Source organism: Postia placenta (genome assembly GCF_002117355.1).
Source record: "Postia placenta MAD-698-R-SB12 unplaced genomic scaffold POSPLAscaffold_24, whole genome shotgun sequence".
Classification (NCBI taxonomy): Eukaryota; Fungi; Basidiomycota; class Agaricomycetes; order Polyporales; family Adustoporiaceae; genus Rhodonia; species Rhodonia placenta.
In genome coordinates this window covers 33,693-53,734 of record NW_020169855.1, presented here as the reverse complement: position 1 = coordinate 53,734, position 20,042 = coordinate 33,693, and the positions used below count along the sequence as shown (strand labels likewise).

Here is a 20,042-nt window from a genome sequence, read left to right as displayed (position 1 = left end):
TCGAACAGCCAAGACTACGTTCCGCAGCGGCGGCGTCAGCAAGATACACGCACACGGATAGCTAATATCACTCACCGGGTCGTCTGAGGTCTTCACAATGTGACTACGAGGTGCTCGAGGGCTGTAACTCGGTAGCCAGCGTTACTGCGTATTGGGGTTGGTGGGTCAGGTCCTAAAACGCCTACCAGCCGCCCGCTTGCCTCGCGGCGCCGAAGCCTGATCCCCGCCGTCTGTGGAGGGATTCGAGATGTGCTTGAGCATCCGTACAGCTCCCTATCAACAGTAAGTAGGAAGCGTGTTCATTTCCTGTTATAGCACTGACCAAAAGCAGGAGCAGGAGCAAGCGCAGGCGCACTATGGCAAAGCAACGAATACATAGTGCCCTAGCTACATTGAGGGGGAGGGGGGGCTGGAGCGCAAGAGACGATGGGTATGTCATGAGCGAAAGTGAGTGGAGGTAGGAGGGAGCATCCTCAGAGAGCCATTCGTCTCTTATTATAGGAGATCTGATACCCGAGTATCAGTGTCCAGGTATCTATGGACAGCCGAGTCGGTGAGTACCGACCATGAGAATGCACCGCATCCGCTTCCAGTGGACGTACCTTGCACAGGTCGGGTAACAGGATAGTCAACTACATGATATCCGGGCCTACTCTGTTATTCAACAGGCGATGCGCTATGGTCCTCTCGTGAGGCCCAACAACCAGCTCGTCTTCATCGCCGGTACGCTCAGCGCAAACATATTTATCAGTTACGGCATTCATGACCACAGATCTTTGTTCATGACTGAACCTGATAGGCACAATTCTTGCAGTTCACCCAGTCCGAGTTCGACGGCTGGGTCGTCCCAAATGCTCGCTCGCACTAAATGCTGGTAAGTAGTCATCTAGGAGCTTATATCTACATGGATGAAGCGCCCTAATCCAGCAGAATAGAATGCCGCTAGCCTCAGGCTGAGAAGTAACAGATTGTCAGTGGCGTACTTCAGAGCGTCAGTACGCATCATCAAGGGCGCTCATCGCCATGAAACCACGTCTCTGCGAGGAAAATTGATGAATCGGCCAGGTGAGCGAATTGGAGGAATTGAGTGTGCCTCATTCGACGTTGCGAATTCGTCCTTCGATTGCCGCATACTTGGAAATGTGGCCCAAGAGCATAGCCAGTGTTCCAGGTATGACGCCCAAGCCAACGCGACAAGTGATCCTCACATGCTGCAAGGAGGTGTGAGCTCTTTTAGAGCGAACATATGCACTGATATGAGTTTGTGACTTTCTCGCGCTGTGGCGTTTGTGAAAGTACTCACCGCTCTACATCTGTCTTGCGCACCGCCAAGACAGAGGGTCGTATTCATGGTGCACCGGCGATGGTTGTCGCTGTGTTCATACTTTCAGTCGCGTATACACCTTATTGTTGCAAGCCTGCGAGGACGTTCTGAGCCCTGGCAAACACAATGTAAAAGCGGCGGAGTGTGTCGATTTCTGATTGGTTGATTAACCCATTACTTACGTAATCAAGTTCGCTCCAGGTCATTATAGCCAGCGTGCTCTTCTTCCACAAATCATAGCAGAGTCCTGTCAATTTAACGACCATCGAGCATTTGGACCTACAAATCCAGAGCTTTGAAGTAGCAAAATGGGAAAGACAATCCACGCTTGAATCACTCACAAGACTCGGCCTTGGCCGTCTACTATTCAGATCGCCCACGGAAGGCTGGGTATCCGTACCACTCAATGTAAGATGTGAATACGCATATGCTTACCAAAATCCGTTGTTGACTTGCTCCATCGGGGATGCGACGGAAAACATTGCTCTAAACAATAGGCTACTTTGTGGTACTATCGTTATAATGGTTATAGAGAGATCGAATGGACGCTCAGGTCAAGGATGCAAGTGGTGTACATCGCGTGATATATCGGTCTGACCTTCGCCATATGTTTCTGCTCACGGCGCACAGTGTGATTATCACTGGCTGTGTGGACGTAAGTACGTATTCAGCGCAGTAATCCTCAGACGTGTCAGCGTACTCACATGCTGCATGTTCTGTCTGGGATATAGGTGACCGGCGGCCACCTCCGATCTGGTTCCCTGAAAAATCTCCCCCACAGATTCCCATGCATCTTGTCTCTCCGCCTGGTGTCTGCCTTGATCTTTTTGACATCGCCCTGGACCTTCAACAGCTTGGCCTCAATCGCAGTTAATTGATTTCGGAGAGACTGTAGGTCTTCTTGATGCAGGAGCTCCTTCCTCGCTAACGCGACGTCGATTTCTTCCTGTAGGTCCTGCATTCTCTGGTGGTAATCCTTTGCCTGTCTCTCCAGTTCGCTCTGCAACTCCTCTCCTGCTGCAGTCTGCGGAAGGTCTTTGCATTCGTCGACAATCTCGTGCTGCATCTGTACCACTCGGGGAGACAAGCCGAGGAGCTCTCTGACGGTGTTCCTCGCGGAAAGCACCGTATTGTGATGACGACACATACGAGCACCGTGATTGAGAGCGCCCTTGAAGAAAATCTCCTTATTCATCAGCTCCCCTTCCCTCCTCTCTCCTACCTCCTGATGCACCTCTTCCCACATCGTTGTCACGATAAGGACATTTCGCATGGCATCGTCTCCACAAATCTTCGAGAAGAGCCTAAAGTTCTCACGTGCAATCCCGCCAAAGCGATCGTCCGATATACGGTGCAGGTAGATTAAGCCAGTCAGCTTCTGTCCATGACCATAGCTGCTGTTTGCGTGAGCGCTCTATTCGCAAACATTCGCAGTTGCGTCAACGTACCTAAATTCCAAGTAGTCTGCGATCTGCTTCAAAATATCTGCTTGTGATCGCTCCGAGTCGTCGAAGCCAGGGGTGTCTATCATCACGATCGTTTGCCCTTCGAGTTTGCACGACGCAACTTCGATCGCAGTTGTGCACGAACGCAAGTTGTGTCCGACTTTCAACTCGGAACCGCAGAACATGTTGATAAACTAGAGAATCCGTCTTATTTAGTCAGTCCGGCATAGAGTCCTGAGCCACTGACCGATGACTTCCCAGCCCCAGTGGGACCCGCAACTCTGCATACATGAGGTTCTTTCGGGGAGCAGTTCAACTTGCAGAACTTACGCGATGAGTTTAGGCGCAGACGCAGTAATCGACATACTTCCACAATCTTGGGAGGATGCAGTACGAGTATGTAGTCCCAACGCGTCTTTGGAGTCTGGCACTGGGGATGTGTAGGCGTTGCTCTATGGCTGCATATCACTCAATGTATACATACGGATACAATCCCGTTATCGGTCATCTCACACAGCCGATACGGGAGATTAAAGGCATTGAGTGATGAAAGTGATGATAGTCTTGGTTTAGCAGTCGCCCATCGGTATTCTATTGAAGCCGGTTCCACAGGATGGTCACCGTTGATCATACACATTCCCATGAGGCGGCCTTGCTGTCAAAGCATGTCTACCTGCTGGTCCCAATCTAATCATGGCCGGAACACGGTCCGACGAGGCTTCCTCAGACTTATACGGATCTACGTTTCTTAATATCACTGCGATCCCTCGGAATGAATGGATACCAGGGGGCGCGTGATGCTCCATCCATTACAAGATTCAACAAATCAGCGTCGCTGTATATACAAACCGACCCCAAGAGATAGTGGAGACTACAGGCTACTGACTTGGGCAACAGTTGGCTACGAACCACCTACGTCCCACTCAATCTCGATTCTCCTTACCCGTCTTCTCGGAAGCAAATGCATAACCGCCAACACGACCTCTACGGACTCAAACAACGACTAATAAATATTGATTAAAATTGCAATAAACGCAACGATTGCTTACTCATCTTTGACATCCCGCTAGAATAACCGATACTACACTGTCGAAATACCACGCGAAGGCCAGGTGACACGTCATGTATTCTAGCGTTTTGAAGATTTGAACTCCGGGATCTCGGCAACTGTCCTTTCTCTATTCACCCGGATGCATGTGGCTTCCACACTGCTCTTGTTCAAACATGCAGTGACAAAGTTTCCATAACGTTTCTTCAACTCCCACGTTTGCACAGACGACACTTGCATTAGTCTTTACGTTTAACATATATCTGCTCATCAGCGTTTCCAAACATGATTATAACGACAGCTGGTTCCGAGTTCCTGACCAATTAATGAGATGAACTTGTCAGTTATGATCATTACGCGACAGATATATGAGTAGTACGAGAGTCACAGTTTTGTTGAGCGTAGATATGTATGATATTGAATCAAGGCCTATAAAGTCCCATCTTTAGAGGCAACTGCGGCTGGCTGTTTCCCTCGACGGTTGGGTACGATACACCTGCGATATTCCACTGGATTACCTTCTCTGTCCTTTCAAATGTGAAGGTCGACAGCATGACCGCCAGCACAACCTCTACGGGGTGAGTCGCGGTAGTCAGTTGCAAGTGCTGCAGTGACGCAAAAGTTTCATAGCACGTACTCATCTCCATCTCTGAGAACTTGAAGCCACTGAAAGTGCGGAACATCAGTTTTGAATTATCGGCCATCTATTTGAATCAACCTACATGCATGCTCGCTTTCCGCCGAGGAACGTCATGCTGATTTGGTGAGCTCTATCAGATCAATCGCGTGCGAGGCGCACAGATCAAACGTACATGTTGGAATACACGCCTGGGATCGCTGCAGCCGTTACTGCACTAGGCAAGGGAGAAAGCCATCGCTCTGGTTTCCACTCAAGAGAGTCCTCTCCCCATAGTTGCTTGCGTACGTTAACTCCATATGTGCCGATGATAACATCTGTACCCTTCGCGACAGGAATTTCATTGATCACGCGCCCGTCTACGCCGTAGATAGGCTCAGATAGGGGGAGAACTGAGTCCTTCCTCGGGCTATAGCATCGATGAGATATATAAACAGAACGAGGGAAAAAGTGACATACACACGCCGGAGCGTCGTGACTGGTGGAAATCTGTATATTATTGCGAGTGAGTGACCTTGTGTTCACGTTACACAGCAGAATGAGAAAATGGCTTACAGCCTCAGAGTCTCGCGACAGACAGCGTCCAGCAATGGAAGCCTGTTGAGCTCTTCGTACGAGATATCGTTGCCACCTGCGCTAGATTGAAGGATTTCATCACGTAGCTTGACCTGGATTTCCTGATGTTCGGCAAGCAATTGCAAGATGCGCGCCAACGTGTTGGAAGTAGTATCCGTTGCGGCGAACACCAGTAATCTATCTATACTGAGCCGAGAACAATCAACACAGTTGCTATCAAGTACTCACGACATTTGTGCAATCAATTCACTCTCAGGAAGCCGCTCGTCCTCAGATGCCGCCGTGTTCGCCTTGACTTAAACACGTGGGAACATAGGATAGTTAGTTTTTTCTTTGGCTTATCTTGAGGGAAAGAAAACGTACTGAGGATGCTCATGATGTCTTTCCCTTCTCCCACCTGACGGAGCACGGCCTCGTCGCCACGCTTCAGTGCAACTTTCTTCTGGTTGAAGATCTCGTATGACTTTGCGCTCATCGTGTCGACGACCTCCTTGATATTCTGTACATCGGGATTGGGATACATGTCCACAACAGATCGGCGAAACCAGCGTGGGCCCATCTTGATGAGGTAGTGGGCGTATCGACGCAATATATCCACCTTCGATAGGGCGGGGCTTCACGTGAAACGCACCCAGTGAGAGTGGATCAAAATTTCAGAACCATAAGACTCACAAGCAGGACTTCAAGGCGTCTCCATACTCGTTTCTTGACTCCGAGTTCACCAACAAAGGATCAAAGGAGTATCCAAGACCACCCTGTCCAATGAGCTCCAGCGCCGCGCGACCACTCCACTCCAACACATCAATTTCGCTCTCCCCGGCTTTTACCTTAGCTAGAATAACCTCTCTGAGCTGCGAGGTATGCTTTGTTATGAGCGGTATGATACTATTTCCCTTATCGAGATGAGCGTACCTTAAGGATCACGTTGTAGAAGATAGGAAGCATGTGACGCATGTGATTGACAGAGAATACTGGATTTAACATCTTCCTCTGCCGGCGATGGTGTTCGCCTTGCCGAGTATACTGTCAGGCATACCACCTAAGGAATCACTTCGTACACACCTAGAGTTCCCACAAGACAGTCTCCGAACATCAACTGATTCAGACTGCAAATCCGATCAGTTCGTTAGTAAATGAGAACATCACTGCTGGCCGCTCACGCTAAGAATGCATCTGGCTCCTCCCAGGTATTCTCCTCTTTGATGAGGATCGTATGCAATGCTTTGGGATCCGCCACGTAGAATAGTTTGCTCTATCCTCATTGCATCAGAATCCATGACATCGCGGCTGGTCATGACATGAGGACTTACTCCGAACATCCCGTCGAGTTTAACGACTGAACCATAGTTGAGTGCCACCTCTTCGTGAAACGCTTGCCCGCGAGGATTAAAGTACTGGTTAATGTGACCTGTCCCAAAGGAATCAGATATGGCTGCTCCACCATCCGGCAAAACTTACCTTTGGCCCAAGAGTACGATGGAGGTCCAGGAATGTTACGCAACACACTATAGGCATCGCGCTGCCTCAGGTACCTCTGCAGGTACCAAGTGGCACCTAACGCGAGTGCGCAGTAGAGCCAAGCATAGGCTGCCATGTCCAATATTCCGTGTCAAGCAGTGGAATGATCGCTGTCTTTTGACTGGCAGCTTGCCGCATCCCAGTTCGCTTGCGCGTATCCCCGGCCTGCGTGTGATTACGAAGTCATACAAGAGCCTTGACGCCAAGGAACACAAATGATCTCCGTCTGTAGTTGTTTCACAACCTGTTAGCCCGTGAGTCAGTACGTATCGAAGGTCATGCACAAGATCGTAAACCATAAGGGCCTGTTCCGCATCGAAGTTTGCGCTCTGCTTAATATGCGCACCTCAGCGGCATCACGGAGGGATATTCATAAATTGATCAGTACAGTACAGCTGAGATTGCCATGAGCTATAGATACTAGCGATGAGCTTGTAATGGATGCCTTCCCGCAGGATCTGGACGGGTTGCAGATGTAAGTAGGACTTTGAATCATATCCGTTGTGTCGGTCCGTGCCGTTTAGCAGAAGAAAGGCGCCCGGAGGGCGGCCGTTACCAGCCGTTACCAATACGTTGCCAACGATTGACTACCGAGACCGCTACGTAGCGCAGCGTGCTGGGATTTTTCAGCAAGCCTTGCGTGTGCGCTTAAGGCTGAGCTAAGCGCAGCGCGAGCACCGTCGCCGAATAGGTCCTAAGCATATACAAGACTGCAAGGCACATCTTGCCTTGAAATTCCTCATGGGTGTTCGAAAGTGCATGGATAAAAGAGCTCCTGGTAAAATGGAAGTGTGAGTGGACTCTGATGATGATAACTGCTCAGGCTTCTTTAGCTGTCGACCGCAGTTGACGTCTTCGTTATGGAATTTGATGAGCATTACTACACTGACAAACCGGGGCCGAAGATTGCTGTTACGTATACAGGGCTGACGATTGCCACAACCGCAACACAACCGCATTCTCACGATTCTCAAACGCCGGGATTGATCGGGAAAATGCGAGATGAGCTAGATGGATAGATGTCGAAGTATGAACAACACCGCAAATACCATCTTGATCCCTGACCGTGCTGGGATCTCTGGTCAAGACCATATCGACCTTACTAATGCAATAAACAATATGGACACGCATAGGGTGTAGTGGGATGTATGGAAGTGTGTTGGGAGTGCGAAGCTCATCTTCGCGGCGTCTCAGGCGCGTTGTAGCATCTATTTTGATTGAACAGACTGATCGGCCAAACTCACACAGTGCACCACGTGAATCTCCACGTCTGTGCCGAAGCGACAGAATGGGTCTAACGCTGATTACTTCAGCCAGCGGCTGCTGATCATCTCCGAAAGTACGACATCAGCACCTATTGTTGCGCGATCAGACCTGGGGACGATCCGATTCAGAGAGATTGTCCAAAAGGACACGGGCGAATCCAACGCACAAGTGAAGTTTACAGTATCGCGCTGGTCTCAAGCTGTTTATTGTCGACGACCAAGCTTTGTGGCAACCATACGACTGGAGTACACTGCTCTTTGATGAGCCTCGGATTTACCCAGCTATGCTCTTGGCAAGAGGATCAAATCATGCGAAGGGAAAAGGAACGGAGAGGCCTGGAGAGGCACGCTCTGGCTAGTGCGTGGCCCGCGAAACTCGTTCAGGCATTCGCCAAGCGCCAGCGCGGCGCAAGGTCTGGCAGAGGCCCATGGGGATTGCTGGCAAGCATGGCACAACTATGGTTCGCGGGTGGGCGCAGGTCAAGATATGGTAACTGGATATGGGGTCCTGCCTCGTGTGGTACCCCGTGATAGATCTCAGCGTGACAGAACCCCAGACGGACCATTACGTAACCCAAAAAAGGGCTAGATTCTGCTCGACGGCATCGGCAGCATGGAAGATGGTGAGCTTAGGTAATCATAACTGAGTGTTAGATGCTTGGAGACCTAATAAGCCTATGCTATATTCTCAAGGTATGAGCATTGTTCGCACCATATGATACGAGCAAATGAGTTACTCGGCGCTCAGGAAGAATATGCGAGCACTGAGATCTGAAGGCTTGAGGTGCGACGGCACTAAGTGTACTATGCCAATGTCCGATTACGTAAGGTACGAATATGTCCTGCTGAATCGACTCTGTAAATATACATGACTTTCAACTCCATATATGTCGCCCTCTAGTCTTATATGTTCTGCTTCTAGACTACAATTTAAATAAATATAGCTACTTCAACACCGCAGTAATTGTGCATCATGATGTGCTCAAGAATATTAGTCAAGTTGCTCATATACTGGTTCCTTGCACATTTAAGTTATGTACTATGGTGAAATCACGCATTCACGCAAATGCACGCAAACCGAGCATTGCTTGATACCATATGCTCGGCTATCTTATCGTGGTAATTGTCTTGGGTACATATTCTATTTTTGTGTTCCAATGGATGATTTACCTGCCTAAGATATGTTACATAAGCATGATGTAGGCGCGGATATCACATACAATGTCGATAATGGAAAAATACATAGACCATTACTGCCACTACCGTTACAACTTAGTCACACTGAGGACCCCGGCAAGGACCGATCAGTGGTTGAGGCACGAAGTTGGACCTGCGCCCACCCGCCAACCGTACACAACTGGAAAATGGCATTTATTTGCGCCCAGAAAGAATATTTACAGTGCACCTAGAGACCGAGACGATAGCAGTGAGTTGACTCTTGGGCATCTCGGGCAAGCGTGGCTGCAGGCCCGAGCCACGCGCGTCGGTGTAGGAAGTAAGTGTTAGCGCCATCGGTGCGCAACCTTATCATTCTTTGATCCCCGTCCATCGAGGACGGTCTCCGCCGGCGGGATCTCCGGCGTCGTTCTCACAAGTTGTTTTCTCCCAGTCTTTGTGTATCCCAGCTTCCTCCGCTTCAGCACCCTTCCGAACATCACTTCACTACTTCAAATCACAGACCTAGGTTTTCGTCGGTCAGAGAACTGCGTGCTCCTTTGTTGATGGCTTGGGCATGGGGGAGACAACAAATGTTAGGTTGCGTGAGAGATTCTACCTCGAGATTTTTACTCCGAGTCTGAACCAGGCCTGACCTTTCCGAGTTGCACCAGCAATTGCCAATCGCCAATCGCTACGCCATAGTGGCGCGCGCCAAGATTGGCATGGCGCTTGGGCGCAGTTGTGCCAACAACGCTATAGAGTAACCATCCTCCAACCATCAAAACGGGCGCTCTATTATCGGCTGCCTAGGGGAGACTACAAAAACATCATAGCGCTAGCTCAGCCTCTATCTAACGCCTTTCAGCGTTTTCAATGCCACGTGATGGTCTCTTGAGAGCAAAGTAGACAATTCCTTCATGCTGCGCCGGCTCGGATATCCATGTCCGGCGACCCACGTTTGCGCAAGCTATTCAGGTTGGCTACTCCATTTTATCCGGAACATCTCTCACATTTATTGTCATGGAAATAAACCCTGCTTCTCGAGAATGCCCGATGTGAGCTGCCAGAGGCACGTAAATATGTCCCGCTTTATCACGTCTATACTAATGAACCAGATCCTCTACGACTGTAGTCGACCGTGTTCAGTGTGTCGTCAATGGCCTACACTATCGCCGTCAATCTCTTGGTTCACGTCACCGCGTGAAGTTAATGTGGTGCATCAAACTGCCAGACTTCATTTTGTCTGCGACCGTTTCCGCAAAGCGACGCGCAAGCATTAGTCCAACGTCTATCAGCTCTACAAGATTATCAGAGGCTGCGATGCACGTATCTCCTTCGATCGTCTCTATCAGGAAGGGCAATCTACGCTATATAAGAGCGTGCTTTCCGCGTTGAGTCGCTACCGTCCGTGATTCGGTCTTGATTCTACGTGCGCGCCCGCAAAATGGCCGCTCCCATCGTGCTGCTCTATGGCCTACTCGCATTGGGAGCAATGTGGTTCGTACGGAGGCAGTCCAAACACCGCAATGCTCACCATGTGATGCGTAACATTCCTGGACCTCCATCTCGATCTTGGATGAAAGGTAAGTCACAGGCTTATTAGAGTACCACTACTGACGTCTTTGTGTAGGAAACGTAATGCAATTCTTCACGCGCCATGGACAAGAGTTTCAAAGGGACGTGGCCCTCAACTACGGGTCGGTTGTGCGACTTGAAGGTCCTCTCGGGGTATGTTGAATTTGTGCTAGGCAGTTCGATCATGGACAGCTGCTTGACTGAATGATCGCAGCGCAAAATACTATACGTCGCAGACCCTAAGGCGCTCCATACGATCATTATCAAAGAAGAGCACGTCTTTGAGGAACCCGAACCATTCTTGGTGTGAGATAGACTTTGATCATTGACTGTGCGGCAAGAGCTAACAGGGAATGCACAGCTCCAACAACTTGATCTTCGGGGAATGTCTCATTGGTAGTCTAGGTACGCTCTGCCCTCGACAACGTATGCCCTTCTCATTTATACTTCACTGTCTATCTGCAGGCGACATTCACAAGCGACAGAGGAAAATGCTCACTCCGGTCTTCTCCGTCAACCACATGCGTCACATGCTGCCAGTCTTTAACACCGTCGTATTTAAAGTAGGCGCTGTTTTTGAAGAACTTTGATTCTCTCCGTACGTTCTCATGATGACTTCACAGCTCCGGGAAGTAGTTCTCGCTAAGGTGCGCGAGGGAGAGAAGGAGATAGACGTCCTAGAATGGACGGGACGCGTTGCTCTGGAGCTTATAGGACAAGGCGGCCTAGGGTACTCTTTCGATCCTCTCGATTCGGAAAAGGAGGCTAGGAACGAGTATGGAGATGCCATCAAGTCGCTGCTGTACGTGGTTCCATCATCCGTGGTTCTCCCAGACAAGCCGCTGACTTGTATATCTGTGTCACGCAAGCCCTGCCATGATGAACATAGAGCAACTACGCCAACTGACACCACACCTCGTCAAGATGGGCCCGAGATGGTTTCGCCGACTGGCCGTCGACCTATTCCCCAACGCGCACCTGCAGACCGTCAAACATGTGTCCGACACTATGAGCGAACGATCTCAGAATATATTCCACGAGAAGAAGGTCGCCTTGAACAATGGAGATGAAGCAGTGCTTCGTCAGGTCGGTGAAGGGAGAGACATCATGAGCATCCTCCGTGCGATTATCTCTCAGCACATATTCACCATATCACTGACGTTGATCGGTCTTTGCGGTAGTCAGGGCGAACACAACGGCATCAGAGCAAGACAAGCTTCCGGAGTCCGAGATGATCGCTCAAATGTCGTGGGTACACTGTCCACTTTCTTAGATTCATGTTTCGCTCACGACCTGAACACCAGACTCCTGGTTTTCGCAGCCACGGACACTACTTCCAACACCCTGGCGCGTATCCTGCAATCATTGGCTGAACACAGCGACGTGCAATCCAAGTTGCGAGAAGAACTGCTTCATGCAGGTGCAGACACGGGCGATCTTTCGTACGATGACCTTATGAAGTTGCCGCTGCTGGATGCCATCTGCCGAGAGACTCTTCGACTGTGAGCCTTCTCTTGGTGGCTATGTAGGCTCCGCTGTCTGATTGTCTGGCTTCTAGGTATCCTCCTGTGACGATACTGCTTAGGGTGTACGTGCAGATTCCGTCCCTGCTTCTACTTTTTTCCCTAAATGACTGAGGCCTTGAATAGGCCTAGAAAGGACTCGGTGCTTCCTCTGTCTGAGCCCGTCGTCGGACTCGACGGGTCGATAATCAAAGATGTCCCGGTTCCTAAGGGAACAGAGATCATCATCGGCACCTTGGGATCCAATGTCAATAAATCGCTATGGGGAGAAGATTCCCTCGAGTGGAAACCGGAGCGTTGGCTTTCCCCCTTACCACGCGCGGTCAACGACGCCCCTATTCCAGGTGTATACTCCAACTTGTAAGTCATGCGATGAGAGGAATGCGATAACCACTGACGGTGCGACAGGATGACGTTCCTCGGGGGAAAGCGCGCTTGCATGTAAGTTCATCCCGTCTCTTCGAATACTGTTTTCTCATAGGCATGACAAAAGCGGCTTCAAGTTCTCTGAGATGGAGATGAGTAAGTGTACTACACCTTGTACTCCGTTTCTACCGCTAACGTCTATCCATGATCTAAAGAGGTTGTGCTGGCGGTGATGGTGTCGAATTTCACTTTCGAGTTGACGGAGAAGGAGATCGGATGGAATGTCGCTTTGGTCTGGTATCCCACCGTCGGCAAGGACGACGACCGGCCGCAGCTGCCGCTCAAGGTGAGACTGTATAAACCGTGATGCATCTTTGAGGAGCGGGGTCTCGGTGTATGTTCGAATAGAGCAGCTCTCGCGTCACAGAGTAGTCATGAACCAGATGTGATTTACTGCGTAAAATGCAACTCGATCCATGAACCGGCTACAACCCTCTCAAGCAAGGTGCCCCATCAGTATAATCCAGTAGTATAGTATACAGCACGGTCTCGACAACATAAACCCGCCGCGAATCGATGAGTTGTAGCGTCAAGGCGTACTAGGAATAACTTTGTTAGCCAGCGATGATCACATAGCAGTGTTCTGTGGAGGACGTTGACGACCTGTCTCGTACCTGACCCACCCCCAGTTGTATAGGCGTCCCCTTGACTAAACGTCCGTAAAGCGCCCGCACTGTGACCGTTACATTCGGGCGCTTGGAGAATGGGGCGCCTATACAACCTTGGTGCGGATCCGGTGGGTCAATGTGACGGCAGGTATGTAAGATCGGCCGTTGGACATTCTAACGGCCTGTAGTGGATAAATAGTCATGCATATATACATCCAATTGGGAGTGGTACTTCCACAAGGACATAGAGTGCGACAAATGGGCCATTATGACAAAAAAGTCACAGTGCCTCGCCAGGGTAAGTAAATGTAAGAAAGGGAGTCCTATAAGGAATCTTGAGGCGCATGCTAGTTTCCCCAACCGACAGTATATCAGGACCCAATACAGGATGAAGGACATCAATAGACGTGTATTGGGCGCTGATACACCTTTCTTGAGCCGGAGAGTACTTATCCCGAGGACCACGAAAAGGTCTGCGCCAGGACGAACAAAAACGTTCGCCCTCCCTCGGGGGACTCACCTCGCTATGTTCGCACGATCGTACTTGATACGTCGGCAGCCTGCGGTCAGGAATCCCTTGAGACGTGAGAACAGGAGAACAGGAGGCGATCAAGGAAGCGGACGGCAGCAGAGACGTGAGGAAATACGGAGAGGGCGAAGGGGAGATACGATTCTACCAAGCGGAAGTGTTCAGTCTCGCGGTATGTTCGGCAATGCTCGACAACAACGCACTTTGACGGCGACTGGCCAACGTACTTGGCAATCGGCGGAAAGTGTGAATGTCTCCCTGAATAAAGCAGTAATTGAAGAGGCTGTGGACAGAGCAATCAGCGAGAAAGGCGCAACAGTCAAGAACACCTTGTCCCATCGCCTGGGCTTAACGCAGGCAACAGACAAATAGAACTAAGAACTTATAGACAGGGTTAGTGCACTCAAAGAATGATAAAACTCACCGTCTGTTGACATTGAGGACTGTAGGATTCGTATGGATCGGGCCGATCGCACCTGAAGACGGCGAGTGAGCTAGGAGGTGTATAATGAAGAAACACAACGTTTACCATCCACGCGTGGGTATAAAACATTTGTGAAAGTGTTAGCAAAGAACGAGTAGTGACCAGCCACAGAATAGCCAGGGATAAGCCACGCAGTAAAGCAGCGCGAAAGAAGAAGCAGAAGCAGATCAGGGATATCGGCAGCATACAAAAAATCTATCGCAGTCAGCCAGCCAGAGACAGAGTCGAGAGTCAGCGCAGAAGCCAGTCGCCGAAGCCCAGAGTGGTCGTGCATGTCGGTAGCGTAGAGCAGCCTCGGAGTAGCTAAGCACAGTACAGAGACGAAGCGAGAACGGCAAGAGACAGGCGACCAAGAAGCAGAGGCAGACAGTCAAGCGGCGGCCAGAAGCAGACGAGTAGCCAGGTTATCTTAGAAGTCGCCTGAGATGTCAAGCATTAGAGAGTATGCTCGTGTTTGACACAGTTCGAGCACTCACCGAAGCCTTGTACCCCAACATCCAGCCTCGGACCGCCGCATCTGTTGAATGTGTTGCCTAGCATATAGCCTTATTGATGGGTACTCGCCGCCGCCTTATAACTGTGGCGAATGTCAGGACTCGGTGTGCGATATGTGTGGCAACTGGCTCACCTTGACACAGCACACCGCCACAGTATGGAGCCGTAGTACTGAGTTTGAGGAGACAAGCCAGAGCAGACAGAAGGTGTGGCGGACAAGCGAAAGCACCCAGCACAAGTCCAGAGAGTATGCGAGTCAATCACAGCAGCAGAAGACGTCGTATACCGAAGCACGAGGTCGCCAGAGATCGAGAATGGACTTGTGGCTTGGACCAGGTCGGCGATGTGGCGCAGAGACGGGACATGACGGAGAACAGGAAAACAAATGGGCGAGCAACATGGTGAGAACGATAACACATGAAAGGAAGTTATACAAAATAAGCTGACAGGCAGACACAAGCATATGAGACAGCAGCCACAACGGAAGAACATGAAAGAGCAGACAACAAATGTTAAATAGCTTAGCGATAACTCGGACGACTTGAGGTCTTGGGTATAATTGAGGAGGGCTTAGGGAGGGTGGAGACACTGAAACGGAGGAGTGGGTGAGGGAGAGAGATGAGGAAGGGCGCAGAAATGCGGGTCGTTTTATACTCTCGGACTAAGGTCTGTTCGACCCACGAGGCAGCAAGTCGCGGGCCTTGGCCCTCCGGTTCTCCATTTACCCCCTGATGGCGGTGATGCGAAGTGCCATGGACATGAGGCTCGCGGAGTCTGAATCCGCAGAACAATGGGTCCAACTGGGTCCGAGTGGCGTCGAGGCCAAGTTAGGACAGCGACAATATGCGCCTGTAAGCTTTTACAACGTTGTGAGCCGCATGTGATGGCACGTTTTGTCATTAGAATCGGCTTCGGTGCCTCTCGGAGGGCCCATGAGGGGCGGCAGGCCGCGTGGCCTGCATTTGCCACACTTGAGACTGTTGTCCATGGAGAATGGGCGAACGCAGCTCATCGCCGTCGCCGTCGTGGACGTACAGACGTTGGAAAAAGACGGGTGCAACCACTGTGACTCCTCTAATGCCTCGCCAATCAGTATATGTAAACTCGTTGCGGTCTCCGGGCAGACTCGCATGCATGTCCCGGAGAGGGTGTATACCGACATGACTGTACGTCGCATTTGTTGTTTTAGTTTTTGCATTTATTTCGCCTAATTTTGGTCAGGTCAGCGTGACGGAGAGGTATGCGCGATGAGTCTCGTGGTGCTCGAAGTACGTACCTATCATGATTGGGTAGTCATAGCAAACTGTCAGCTGCAGAGTACAAATCAACCTAGACCCCGGGTTGCAGTGCTCGCGCGCGCAGAGGCGGCGAGCGCAGTCGGGTTGCCTGCATTCGCCGGAGGAGTTGCGCCATGAGGTTTGCATTGTCACCCAACGTGGCGGACGCCAGGAGAGACATAATAGCAGGGACGATGTAAAAGTCCGCGACTTACTGGTTGCAGGCCTCATCATAGTAGGCAGAGATGGTCCTCATGTTGAGGTTGCCGGGTCCACCGGAGACGACAGAGAGCGGATTGGCTGTCGCTTTTTGGTAGACCATGTACATTTGAGAGCTGACAATACGAGCCTTATAGAAGAGAGAGAATACCCACTAATAATGGCAGCCCAGACCTGCTCATGCAGCACAGCGGTGATGACGTTGTCGTTGGAGCTGGTATTTGTATCGCCACCGTTCACTATCAGCCACCCGAGTGTGGAGGAGGAATCTGAGCATACTAAGGTTTGCTGCACAGCAGTGACAATCCCGGTAGCTATCGTAGATTCATCGCGGCCTATAACCCACGCTCTCAAGTTGTGCTCATGGCTTGGCGCATATGCGAGTGAGGCCCAGTATATTGGGAGAAGTCCCCACATGAGCAGGACGAGGAGCGTGGCATAAATATAGTAGCGCTTGAAGTATTCATTACGATGTTGTACAATTGCAAGGTCAAAGAGTGGATGGGGGTAGGGGACACCGGGGGATTGCATAGTAGCCACGACGGGTGAGGAGACGGGCATAAATTGGGCATCTAGCTGTGTGACGGTGCTAGGATGGTCCGCGCACGGGGAGTAGTGAGTAGACACCACTCTAGACGATGACCGGTGATGTCCCCCTCCGCCTAGACGGTAGTTCGATTCTCCTGTGACGATATCACCTGTCAGTCGCTCCGTTACATTCGAACGGTTCAAGTTCGCTCACCTCACATGACAAGCGACAGACCACTGAGACATATGACATCAGCTATATCCCATATCCGCCGTGCTTACGTTCGACAGATAACTGTGTCGTCCTCCAACTTCACCTTGAAGCACCGTGCCTCTCTATCAGGCTATCTCTAGAGGGGAAAGACGTGGCAAAACATGACGGGAATGGTACTGGGCTGTACATTTGAGTGTGCAGGACCTCTGATCATTAGGGCAGCTGCCAGCAGACCTCAGCAGAAAATGGTGCACTCGACTCAGAAAGAGCGTGATCGAGATATCTTATTTCGAACTTGCGATCATTTTGATGGAGGAGGACCACTCGATCGGAGCGACCTCATCAAAGATGGGCTGTTTGCGGTTTGTCAGTGTGTCACGCCTGACCTGGTGGCTGGGCCCTATCTTGTTGACCCTCAATCAATCAGCGAGTCTCTACGTAGGATTCCACAAGATCACCGTCGTTTATCGATGAATCCCACCTAGTTATTCTATCTAATCATCGATAGTAATACAATCATCCACTATTCTACGGTTGAGGCACACAGGTCACGCAACCACTGGTGGAGCTCTCTTTCGCCCAAGACCTCCTCCAAATGCGTCCCGAATGACCCCTCTTCCAATGTCAGCCATTGCGCCCCGACTCTCCCATAGCGGTAATACAGACGTGATACAAGCGGCAATGAACAGCCAAATAACACAGATGATGACCCACGCCTTGAAGAACGGTAGAGAGAACACGTAATGAGACAGGAACATTGGGATTGGAATGATCTGTGGTACGAACATGAGTAGTCTGCTCGATAATCGACGATCATCACGCACGAATATAATGATAAAGCTCATCGAGACAGACAGCCACGTCGCAACCTTGAGGGATTTTCGCAAGGTCTCGTAGTCTTCGACTTCAGCATCATCTATTGGTGTCTCAGGTTCCTTGATAGACGACGTCCGTGTCAGCGCATCCGCCTTCTCGCTGTCCTTCTCGTGGATGGACCCATCTGCGCTCGGACCGTCGACATCCTTAGGGGAGGACTGCGCAGCCTTCATGCGTTCGACGTCCATCGCACGCCCGCGCGGGTTGATCTTCTTCGTCTCTGACCAGTCGAACTCGTTATCCGGCTTGATGAGTGTGACGACAATAGATATGAGCGCGCCGGCACAGCAGGAGCCCATGTTCCCCGCCAGAGTCGCGTAAATCTCGCCTGGTGGGTGATCTCACATGTGAGCGCGCGCAGTATGGACAGATACAACGGAGCGTACCAGTAGTCTCGATCGTCAGGGCGCCGTAGTACGTCTTCGCGACGACGAGCCAGCAGATAATGCCGATGCACACACCACCGAGCGCACCGCTAATAACGGCCGCTTTCGTCTGCTTGCGCCAGATGATGCTGAAAACGATAGGCCCGACCGCGGCGGTGTATAGCGTGCCCGAGAAGAGGAATAGCCAGTTGAGCGAGATGCCAATGCCGTTCCAGAGGCACGCCACAGCGGACATGATGATCGCCCACACGCCGACCATGATGTGCGAGACGCGGATGAGGGAGTCAGGGGATGCCTGTAGGCGTCATCAGTATAGGGAGCGCATAGATGAGAGGGCAACTAACGTCAGGCTTGATGTGGATTTGGTAAAGATCAAATGTTAGGATAGATGACGTCGCGATCATCTCCGAAGACGCTGCGGATGTAACGGCCATGAAGAGTAAAATAAGCTAGCGAAGACATGTGAGCACGACATGCCATGCCAGGTTGCGGTAACATTACCATAGCGGCAGCACCACCGCTACCCAACAGCGCAACGACGCCAGCCGGAGACGCAAGTCCAGCATCGGTCTGGGCTGAAGAGAGACCGCCTGGATATGGGAATGCCGGGTCTGCAATCAGGGTTTTACTTCAGCTTCACTACAATAGTTCCTGAGAATTATACAGTGGCGTACTGTTGGCGAGTGCGACAGCCGCAAGACCCATGATGGTGGAGAATGTGAGGGGAACGGCGAACCAGGCGACGCCCCCCATCAGGTACGCGCGCACAGCCGTTTTTGCTTTTGACGCAATTGCTCGTTGCCAGTATCCCTAGAAATTGTAAGAAACGTTTCTAAGGATCCTTCTTCAAAAACCATACCTGATCGAGCATCACGGTGCCCAGACCACCAAATACTTGGATCGCCATGAACACAAGTCCATCTAGGCAGACTCGACCATCAGAAAGCATATGAGACAGAGCCAATATTGCGACCTACAGTTCGACTTGAGAGTCATGTATGAGCCTTGCTCATTGCCAGCCACAGGTCGTTCTACGGCAGCTTGCTGCAAAAGACGGTACATTCCCTCAAAGCCGCCAATCAAGTCAGATTCGGTATAAGTGTAGAACCAGAAGTATAATATGATTATCATGAGGATGAGTGTATGTGAGTAATCGCCTACAGTGAAAGTGAGCATGGCGCCACAATTGATTATAATCAGCACTCACATAAGAAGGTAGCGCGAAGGCCACCAAGGATCACATAGATCCCGACCCCGATTGGAATAAGGAAGTTCGCGGCATATATGTTCATGCCCGTGAACGCGTTCACGACGGCACTTCCACCGAGAAGCAGCTCGCTCGACACGATCAAGTTGGTCACGAGCCCGAAGGTGACGAACATGAAATGTGCCGCGCTGCCATATCGCGCATGGACGATCTCGAGATATGTGTGGCAGTACGGCGCGATCATCTTCACGCGCACAGCGAGCGCCGCCATCAGGAAGATCTGCAGCGTCGCGCCCGCGGCATAGTAGTACCCACCACACAGGCCGTACTCATACGTCACTGTCGAGCTCTGCAGAAGCGTCGCCGCCCACGTCCACGCGGAGACGATGCCTGACGCAATAAGTCCCGGCTTGACTGAGCGCGATGCGGTGTTGAACTCCTCCGAGGTCGCGATCTTGTAGGACGTGTATCGATTCTGCAGCGTCGAGAGGCCCATCATAATCACGGCGAACACGAAGCCTATGCCGAGAACGACGCCATAGCCCGTGCCTTGCGAGAGAACCTGTGCTCCGTCCGTGGTCGACATTGCTGAGGCGGCAGAAGACTTCTGAAAGCAAACAAGTGCAGGTTGCGCGCGAGCTATAAGACCTTCGCGTACTCCGATGCTGTGTAAGCAGCCAGGAGCCTTATCGAGGAGGAGTGTACCGATAAGAAGTTACGTTAG

The 20,042-nt window shown here is 51.0% G+C and overlaps 4 protein-coding genes across 4 annotated transcripts; 1 reads left to right on the top strand and 3 right to left on the bottom strand.

Moving 5' to 3' along the window:
- Positions 1 to 2,024: 2,024 nt before the first annotated feature.
- POSPLADRAFT_1160445 (hypothetical protein) lies at positions 2,025 to 3,049 on the bottom strand (the record flags this gene model as incomplete). Its single annotated transcript, XM_024487546.1, has 3 exons — positions 2,025 to 2,718; positions 2,773 to 2,963; positions 3,017 to 3,049. Coding segments are annotated over 3 exons (918 nt in total), but the record flags the coding sequence as incomplete, so codon positions are not given.
- Positions 3,050 to 4,239: 1,190 nt separating this feature from the next.
- Positions 4,240 to 6,624, bottom strand: POSPLADRAFT_1160458 (hypothetical protein; the record flags this gene model as incomplete). The annotated part of the gene is made up of 14 exons (XM_024487548.1): positions 4,240 to 4,388; positions 4,455 to 4,483; positions 4,540 to 4,572; positions 4,630 to 4,863; positions 4,914 to 4,943; positions 5,010 to 5,207; positions 5,259 to 5,325; positions 5,394 to 5,644; positions 5,703 to 5,881; positions 5,943 to 6,040; positions 6,093 to 6,136; positions 6,191 to 6,282; positions 6,341 to 6,438; positions 6,489 to 6,624. 14 exons carry the CDS (start codon positions 6,622 to 6,624, stop codon positions 4,240 to 4,242), a joined length of 1,638 nt encoding a protein of 545 aa, XP_024333020.1.
- A 3,791-nt stretch (positions 6,625 to 10,415) lies between these two features.
- POSPLADRAFT_1160489 (hypothetical protein) lies at positions 10,416 to 12,802 on the top strand (the record flags this gene model as incomplete). The annotated part of the gene is made up of 14 exons (XM_024487553.1): positions 10,416 to 10,554; positions 10,602 to 10,699; positions 10,761 to 10,852; positions 10,908 to 10,951; positions 11,012 to 11,109; positions 11,170 to 11,348; positions 11,416 to 11,666; positions 11,728 to 11,794; positions 11,851 to 12,048; positions 12,105 to 12,134; positions 12,196 to 12,429; positions 12,478 to 12,510; positions 12,563 to 12,591; positions 12,651 to 12,802. 14 exons carry the CDS (start codon positions 10,416 to 10,418, stop codon positions 12,800 to 12,802), a joined length of 1,644 nt encoding a protein of 547 aa, XP_024333019.1.
- A 3,297-nt stretch (positions 12,803 to 16,099) lies between these two features.
- POSPLADRAFT_1160373 (hypothetical protein) lies at positions 16,100 to 19,904 on the bottom strand (the record flags this gene model as incomplete). The annotated part of the gene is made up of 10 exons (XM_024487536.1): positions 16,100 to 16,261; positions 16,282 to 16,421; positions 17,862 to 18,053; positions 18,112 to 18,406; positions 18,456 to 18,560; positions 18,613 to 18,722; positions 18,786 to 18,921; positions 18,971 to 19,032; positions 19,089 to 19,268; positions 19,319 to 19,904. 10 exons carry the CDS (start codon positions 19,902 to 19,904, stop codon positions 16,100 to 16,102), a joined length of 1,968 nt encoding a protein of 655 aa, XP_024333018.1.
- Between the last annotated feature and the right edge of the window lie 138 nt (positions 19,905 to 20,042).